General features: G+C 54.1%; 1 protein-coding gene across 7 annotated transcripts in view; it reads left to right on the forward strand.

Annotated features, from left to right (window-relative positions):
- DNM2 (dynamin 2) overlaps positions 1 to 8,946 on the forward strand; it is a 102,492-nt gene that overhangs the window by 88,545 nt on the left and 5,001 nt on the right. For all 7 annotated transcript variants that reach the window (XM_007460681.1, XM_007460685.1, XM_007460686.1 and 4 more), the window contains 3 exons: positions 2,406 to 2,515; positions 5,292 to 5,403; positions 5,948 to 6,112. In XM_007460681.1, coding sequence (XP_007460743.1) covers positions 2,406 to 2,515; positions 5,292 to 5,403; positions 5,948 to 6,112 — 387 coding nt within the window. The remainder of the gene's footprint in view (positions 1 to 2,405; positions 2,516 to 5,291; positions 5,404 to 5,947; positions 6,113 to 8,946) is intronic.

An 8,946-nucleotide genomic window follows, 5' to 3' on the forward strand; every position in this document is an offset into this window, starting at 1 on the left:
GGCGGGGGGGCGGGAGGGAGGGTTTGGGTCCATGGCCTCTGTGTGCAGGAGAAGGTCTCTTTGGGGGTGGGGGCGGGGTACACGCACGCCTCCGTGTCTGTGTGGTGTGTGTTTGTGTCGTGTGTGTGTGTGTGTGTGTGTGTGAGTGAGAGAGAGAGAGAGAGAGTGTGTATGTGTGCGTGCGGGCAGCATCAGGAAGGCAGCCTCTGTGCTCTGGGCGGAATCACGCTATAAACACTTCCAGATGTGGTGTCTCACTCGGGGCCCGAAAGGACTGTGACTCAGTTACTTGGCCTTAGCCGGCTAACTGGAAGCTTCCTGCCTCATGACATGATAGGGTGGGGGCAGCACAGGCTCTTCACAAACTTCCGGGCTGGGAACTCCTGCCCTGGCCCTTTCTAAAGCCCCCACCCCAAATTCTTCCATGAGAGGTTGGAGGGCCCCAGGCTCTGCATTCCCTGGCCTGCCTGTACCCCCCTCCCCTGCCCCGGCTCCCAGCATGAATGGGGTTCCCACCTCCTTGGCTCCTCTCCTTGCCCCAGAACTCGGTGGACTGACTGACCCTGGAGCATAAGAGTGACAGACAGACAAAAGAAAACCCCTGGCGCCTCACAAGCACCAGCTCTGGGGTGGGCATGTGCTCGGGACTTTCACAGTGTCCGTCCTCACCTTGCACCAGCAGGACGAGACTCCTACCCATCTTTGACAGCTGAGAAACTGAGGCAGAGAGGGGCAGTGACTTGCCCAAGGGCACATGGCTGGGGGCCGGGCCCAGCTGAGCTCCTAACGCCTCAGTCAGGACTGAGCCCACACACCGAGCCTGCCACTCGCTCCTGCCTCCCGTTGAGTAGTCCTGAAACTCCAAGTGGCCCTCCACCCTCTGGGGGGGGGGGGCCCCGGGCCCCTTCCCCGCCACCACTGTGGCTGCTCTTGATTTGGGGAGGAACTGCCACATTGGGCTTTGTTCTGAGGCCTTCCGGAGGTCAGGGGTAGGACGAGTGAAAAGAAGTGAGCTGCTGTGTGAGGGGGGCAGGTCTCTCTTCTCCGAAGATGCCCAGGAGGTCAAAGACCAGGAGGGCAGTGGGGAGAACCTGGCTTCTGAGGTCCCACTGTGGCCCACTCCACCTGCTGCGTGGCCCTGGGCGGCCCGCTTCCCTCTCTGAGTGCAGTGCTTCCCTGGCAGGGATGTGTGAGAGGGCTCCATGAGCTGCTGAATAAGCAGCATTTCCCATCAGTCCTTGAGAGCTGCTGTGGGTCGAGTGGGAGTTGGGGAGGGGCTGGGGGGTACCCTGATGCTGTGCTTTGGTTTCCTGATGTGGAAAACCCAGTTAGTGTGCTACCACCTCCTCCCCCCGCCCCCAGTAAAGATTAATAGCAATGCATCTGCACGGGCCTAGGCGTATCGTAGGTGCTTAGCTAACAGGAGGTGGGCTGTGGAGTGTGACTCCCAGCGCTGAGACTCACCAGGCCCGTGCCCTTGAACGAGAGACGCGTCCTCTCTGAGCTGCTTTCCCCAGCAGCCGGCAGGACTGCCATGCCCAGCGCTCGATTGGCATTTCCTGAGCAGGGCCACCCTGGCTTTGGGACTCAGGCATCAGCTCACGGGGGCCTCACTTTCCAGCTCCCTCCCCCGCCCCCACTGCCTGCCCCTTTATGCCTCTGTCTGTCTCGAAAATGGGATTATATTGGTAACTCACTAGCGAGCTCGTGTTAATGGTTTCATTCACTCAGTGGTTGGAATCTGGGTAGAGTCAGAGTTGGCCAGTTTTGAGCATCCACTGTGTGTCAGCAGTAAACCAGACAGGAGTCTCCACCCCCCGAGGACCCAATGAGTCGGTCTAGGTGACCCTAGGTCAATAAACAAGATATGCGGGGTGGCGGGGGAGACTTCCCTGGTCCAGTGGTTGGGACTCCGCGCTCTCACTGCCGAGGGTGTGGGTTTGATCCCTGGTCAGGGAACTAAGACCCCGTAAGCAGCGCAGCGCAGCCAAAAAAAAAAAAAAAAAAAGATACGTGGTGTGTTGTGTTATGTGAGGGGAAGCGCCAAGGCGAAAAGTAGGGGGAGAGTTTGGGGTGGGGTCAGGTCAGGCCTCTCCTGGAGGGCCCCTCTGTACAAAAGAGGCAAGGAGGGCACCAGGCCGGTGTTGGCAGGGGTGGGGGAGGGGCATGCTAGGTGCAAAGGCCCTGGGGTAGGAGCCCGCTTGGGATGTTCAGAGAGTCACAGAGGCTAGCGTGGCTGGGGCAGGTAAGCGAGGGGGAGGGCGGTGCCAGACTAGTTCACCCGAGGAAAAGCAGCAGAGGAGGCGTCAGGTGTTGGCGGTGGTCCTTCCAGTAGAGTCCAGCCCAGGGCAGCCTCAGGGCCTCAGTTAAACAGCCCAGGGTGACCCTTCCCCTTTCACCCTCAGGAGAAAGAGAAGAAGTACATGCTGCCTCTGGACAACCTCAAAATCCGCGACGTGGAGAAGGGCTTCATGTCCAACAAGCACGTCTTTGCCATCTTCAACACGGAGCAGAGGTGAGTGCCCCCGACCCCCCGAGGTGCCAGGGAGACCGATGGCCCTCGTTCAGTCATTCATCATTGTCCACCGAGCACTTGCTGTGAACAGTCCCTACCCTGGGGTCTCACATTCCAGAAAGGGTGTCAGTCAAGAAACAGAAAAGTGCTTCTGTGGGGTGGTCAGCGGGGTGGGGAGGCCCCTCTGGGGAGAGATGAGGATGAAACGATGCAAGAGCCGTGGAGGGTTCTGAGCAGAGGAGGGATGGGACCTGGCTCTGGTGCTCACCGGCGCCCCCTGGTGGCCACGAGGGGAACAGGCTGAGGAGGCGAGCATGGGAGACCAGGGAGGAGACAGTTGCACTGGCCCAGGTGGGAGATGGTGGGGCTGGACCCAAGTGGGGCTGAGGACATAGAGGAGGAAGGGGTGGATTCCAGTAGAGTGACTGAACTCCTGGTGGGTGTGGCTATGAGAGCAAGAAAGGTGTTGCTCAGGGACTGAGCTGCCATTGGCTGACATGGGGAAGGCAGAGGCAGAGTAGGCTCGGGGCCAGTCGGAGGCTGGGTTGGGGTGATGCTGAGGGAGAGGGGCCTGTGAGACACCACGTGGGACACCAGCTGGGTAAGTATGAGAGACTGGTGTTCAGGAGTGCATTCTGGGCAGGAACGTGAATTTGGGGAGTTGTCGTTGCGTGGAGGTGTTTCAAGTCTAAATAGGATGAGATTCCCTGGGCCAGTATAACAGAGAAGAGAAGGGCCCAGGAGGCTCTCAGTAAACCCATGCCAAGGGGCGTTGGTGGGAGACTTTAGCAAAAGCAAAGATAACTTCTCTCAGCTCAGGAAGAGACCCAGTTGGCAGGAGGTCTGAGAGCAGGAGGAAGGGCTGAGCATGGACCCAGGAGGGCCCCTGCCCAGACTCACACCCTCATCCAGGGAACCCCCAAGTCAGGGGTCAGCTGTCAGCCAGGGCCTGGTGGTTCTTCATGACTGGCCAGTAGGCACTGACATCCTCCCTCCTGGCCCCAGGACCACCTTCCCCACTGCCCATCCAGACGCACCAAATCCAGCTGAGCCACCTGTTTTGTGCAAGAATCATTCTATCCTGCTTTGTTCTGGGCTGGCCTAAAACTCTTGAGACCCACTTTGGCCATCAGCTGGCTCCAAAAACCTTTATAACCCTTTTAGGCTCATCTCTCCCTACGCCCCACCTCCCCTGCCTAAGAAGCCCTAGGGTGTGTGGGAGAACCTGGGTTCTGCGATGGGACAGGCCTGCTGGGAAGCTCTTCCTGGCTGTGTAATGCCAGACAGCCATCCCACCTCCCTGGCCCTGTGATCCCCTGTGCAGCGGGCGGTGGCGGGGGGGCGGGGGTGAAGATATTACCTAATGTATAATTTAGTGGTGAGTTCGGGAAACCCAGAATGATAGTAGCAGAAACAAGATAGAAGTTGGGGTTTTTTATATAAATCAACTCCAGACTTTACCATCCGGGGCAGGTTGGACAACCCCACAGGCATCCAGGCCCAGGCCCTCCTCCTTATTTCTCAGCTCTCCTCCTCTTTTGTCCAAGATGGCTGCTCAAACTCCAGCCATCATGATGATGTTCCAGGCAGCAGGAAGGAGGAGGAGCAACAAAGACATGCTCCCTTTCCCTGCTCTCAGCTCCTTCCAGAAGTCTCAGGGCAGCCACTCACTGACTGCTGGTTGGCCTGAGCACTGTTTGAGGCCATCCATGCCTAACCTCAGACCCAGATCTCACTCGAAGACTTTGGGACAGCTTGGCCGTCTCAGTCACACCTGCCTTGTGGGACAGGATGGCATGCGTGTAGCATGGATCCTGGCCTATATGTGGAGAACACTGCCCATAAACACTGGTTAGTGTCTGTCCGTTTTTCCCCCAGCCTTTTGGCTCTGCACCTTCCGCTCACAGACCCACATTTGCCCAGCAGTTCACAAGCCTTTGCTGGGAGTTTCAGTCCTGCCCTGGCCAGTTCCACCTCCCTCCCAGGAATCGGGGCACATGCTGGACCTTTACTGTCCAAGGCAGCAGCCACTGGCCACATGTGACTGTTTATTTATTTTTATTAATTTTTATTGGACTTTAGTTGTTTTACAGTGTTGTATTAGTTTCTGCTGTACAGCAGAGTGAATCAGCTATACGTATACATATATCTCCTCTTTTTTGGATTTCCACATGTGACTATTTAAATGTAAATTGATGGAAATAAAATAAAATTTTACATTCACTTTCTCGGCCACACTGGCCCCATTCCTGATGCTCAGAAAGAAGCCACCTGTGGCTCGTGGCTACTGTGTTAAGCCGGAACGTTCTTTTGGATGATGCCGCTGTAGCTTCTCTAGAAACACCTTGATGGGAGCTCCCCAACTGGCGGAGGGTGTCGTGGGTCACTGCCCACTTCTGGAGGTGTCGTTGGCAGCCTTTGGCTCCCCCAGGAGAGCATAAAGGAGGGGATGGGCAGTTGCCAGGGGAAGGAGAGGAGTAGCTGAGCCCACAAACAAATCACTGCAGATGCCGCTAGATGCAGACTCTTGCTGAGCACACGCCCTGCTCTCGGCACGGTTTTGGGTGTTACAGGCACGAATTCACGGTACCTCCATCAGCCCAATGGGGTGCAGGGTCTGCTGCCATCCTGGGGCCTCTGGTCGTGAGTGCCCCCGGTCAGGGGTGAATCCTGGTCAGTCAGGCCAACCCCAGAGCCTGAGCTCCAGCTCACTGCACCCACCGGGCCCACGGGCAGGGTCAAGCATGCGCCTTTCCCTCCCTCCCTCTCACCACAGGAACGTCTACAAGGACCTGCGGCAGATTGAGCTGGCCTGTGACTCCCAGGAGGACGTGGACAGCTGGAAGGCCTCATTCCTCCGAGCCGGGGTCTACCCTGAGAAGGACCAGGTGAGGAGCGCCCTGCCCGGCCGGCACACCTTGGTCTGAGCTGACCCCACCTGGGAGAAGGGCGGCCAGCATCTCACGGGATGGGTCATTTCAGGCTGTGTTTGCCAGCACTCTCTGAGGGCATGTAGCCCATACCCTCTTGAGCAGACAAAGCAGAAAGGGCTGGAGAGGGTTCTGTCATCGGCGCCCAGAAGGTTCTCCAACTAAAGTCAAGGACAGGGACACACATGGACCAGGATCCTGTCTGCTTTGTTCTCTCTCCTTTTTTCCTGTCCTTGAGGCAGAGTGAACATGGCCCCCAAATTAACATGTTCCAATCCCCAGGTGAGAGGCACTAGCCCATCTTGGACTGTGGTCACCCCCAGGTCCGGGCAGCTCAGCCCAGGGGCAGGCAGGGCCACGTGGTGCCAACGCAGCCATGAGGGGCCAGCCCCAGAGGGTCAGCTGCGGGTGGAGTAGGGCAAGAGATCCCCAGAGGAGGGGGGCTTCCCACGCTGGACTCAGGCTGCAGTCACCCCTCATGGCCTCCCCTCCCCACTTGCAGGCAGAAAATGAGGACGGAGCCCAGGAGAACACCTTCTCCATGGACCCGCAGCTGGAGCGGCAGGTGGAGACCATTCGCAACCTGGTGGACTCCTATGTGGCCATCATCAACAAGTCCATCCGTGACCTCATGCCAAAGACCATCATGCACCTCATGATCAACAATGTGAGTGCCTACCCCTCCGGGTCCCCCTTCCCCCAAGACGGGGCAGCCGCAGCCAGATTTGGGCTGAACACAGTCTGTATAAAATCAGAAATGAGAGTGAGGGCTTCCCTGGTGGCACAGTGGTTGAGAGTCCTCCTGCCGATGAAGGGGACACGGGTTCGTGCCCCGGTCCGGGAAGATCCCACATGCCGCGGAGCGGCTGGGCCCGTGAGCCATGGCCGTTGAGCCTGCGCGTCCAGAGCCTGTGCTCCGCAACGGGAGAGGCCACAAAAGTGAGAGGCCCACGTACCACAAAAAAGAAAAAAGAGAGTGAGTCTCACCACCTTTTAAACATCACAGTCAGGATCCTCAGCCTCTCTTGGGAAATGAGAAGGTACAGACACACGGGGCTCACACTCCCATTTAATCGGGTCATTGAAGCTACCACCACGCTTGTGCATTTTCTCTAAAGTTTTCCAGCCTTACAGTAACCCTGGGAGAGGGCCTGCTATCATCCCCATTTTATAGACAGGAAAACAGAGGCCCAGAGAGGTCAAGAAGCATGACCCAAGTCACTCAGAAGAGTGAGGGGTGGGATTCAAACCCAGGCTGAGTCTGTCCCCAACTGTGGCCTCCTGGTGGCCTGCAGCCCGGCCTGCCTTCACCCCAGGGCGTTACCTGCTACCTCGGGGGCTCCTGAACCTCTCAGGGTATCAGGCTTCTCTTTGGTGAGATGCAGCTGTACTGATGTCTCCTGCTCCAGGCTGCTGGGAGGGTTCAGGCCTTGGGCTCAGCACTAGGCACTCAGAAAGCTACGTAACCCAGGTTCAGTTTATGTTGTGACTATAAAACCTCTAAATACGACAGAGTCTAAAGCAAAAATCCCATGTCCCTTCCCTTTCACTCCGTTCTTCCCAGTCTCTTCTTCAGTGGTGGTCAGTGTTAAGTTTCATGGGTGTCCTAGTACCTTGTTCACGTATAGATGGGATTTGCTGCAGCTATGAACTTTGAAATTCATGTATGCTTTGACCCAGCAGTTCTCCTTGCAGGGATTTCTCCCACAGAGACGTTTGCCAACATGCAAATTGAGCACATACATGGTTATTCTTTTCAGCGTGTTTTATAGTGGCCAAAGTAAGAAATCTTTATCCATTTCTTAGAATCCGTTAAATAAATATCCAGTCTATTGCAAAAAATACCAAAAAACAAAAGGATGAGAACTATCTCCAGGTCTGTAATAACTTTATTAAAACAGAAAAGGTATAGACCATAACAGAATGATCAGAAAGGCTCCATTTGTCTAAAAACGGAAGGGAAATTATCTGTCTATCTATAATATGCCTAGAAATCTGGAAGTTTGTACAAGGACCTAGTGACCAGTTGCTCCCTAGAGGGAGAACTCAGGGGGCCTAAGGAGGCCAGAGTGGACAAAGGAGTTTTCACTGTATCTTTAGGTTATATTTTATTTTCCATTTTACTCATTTTTCAGAATTTAAATGTTTGAGTAGCTAGGGCATTTACGTGATTCGCAAATGAAAAACTATCCAGCACTGTCATCTTCGTACGTGTTGAAAGTTGGAGAAAATTCATCCATCCATATATGTATTTTTTTCATGTTCTTTTCCATTATAGTTTATTATAGGATATTTAATATATAGTTCCCTGCAGTATACAGTAGAACATTGTTGTTTATTTTATGTATAGTAGTTTGTGTCTGCTAATCCCAAACTCCTAATTTATCCATCCCTCCACCCTTTCCCCTTTGGTAACCGTAAGTTTGTTTTCTGTGTCTATGAGTCTGTTTCTGTCTTATAAATGAATTCATTTGTATCATATTTTATTGTTCTTTTTTTTTTTTTTGTGGCATGCTTGTGGTACACGGGCCTCTCCTGTTGCAGAGCACAGGCTCCGGACACGCAGGCTCAGTGGCCACGGCTCACGGGCCCAGCTGCTCTATGGCATGTGGGATCTCCTGGACTGGGGCACGAACCCGTGTCCCCTGCATGGGCAGGAGGACTCTCAACCACTGCACCGCCAGGGAAGCCCAGTATCATATTTTAGATTCCACATATAAGTGATATCATATCCATTCTTCTTTATGGCTGAGTAGTATTCCATTGTATATATGTACCACATCTTCTTTATCCATTCATCTCTCGATGGGCACTTGGGTTCCTTCCATGTCTTGGCTATTGTAAATAGTGCTGCTGTGAACATAGGGGTGCATGTATCTTTTCCAGTTATAGTTTTGTCTGGGCATATGCCCAGGAGTGGGATTGCTGGGTCATATGGTAATTCCATCTTTAGTTTTTTAAGGAACTTCCATACTGTTTTCCATAGTGGCTGCACCAATTTACATTCCCACACACAGTGTAGGAGGGTTCTTTTTCTCCGCACTTTCTCCAGCATTTATTATTTGTAGACGTTTTGATGATGGCCATTTTGACTGGTGTGAGGTATACTTCATTGTAGTCTTAATTTGTACTTCTCTTATAATTAGTGATCAACATCCTTTTTTTTTTCAATTAATTTTATTTATTTTTGGCTGCGTTGGGTCTTTGTTGCTGTGCGTGGGCTTTCTCTAGTTGCAACGAGTGGGGGCTGCTCTTTGTTGTGGTGCGCATGCTTCTTATTGCAGTGGCTTCTCTTGTTGCGGAGCACAGGCTCCAGGCACGTGGGCTTCAGTAGTTGTGGCTCGCAGGCTCCAGAACGCAGGCTCAGTAGTGGCACACAGGCTTAGTTGCTCCGTGGCATGTGGGATATTCCTGGACCAGGGCTTGAACCCATGTGCCCTGCATTGGCAGGCAGATTCTTAACCACTGCGCCACCAGGGAAGTCCCCAACATCCTTTTTTT

This window comes from Lipotes vexillifer, unplaced genomic scaffold, assembly GCF_000442215.2.
Source record: "Lipotes vexillifer unplaced genomic scaffold, Lipotes_vexillifer_v1.1 scaffold1011, whole genome shotgun sequence".
Lineage (NCBI taxonomy): Eukaryota > Metazoa > Chordata > Mammalia > Artiodactyla > Lipotidae > Lipotes > Lipotes vexillifer.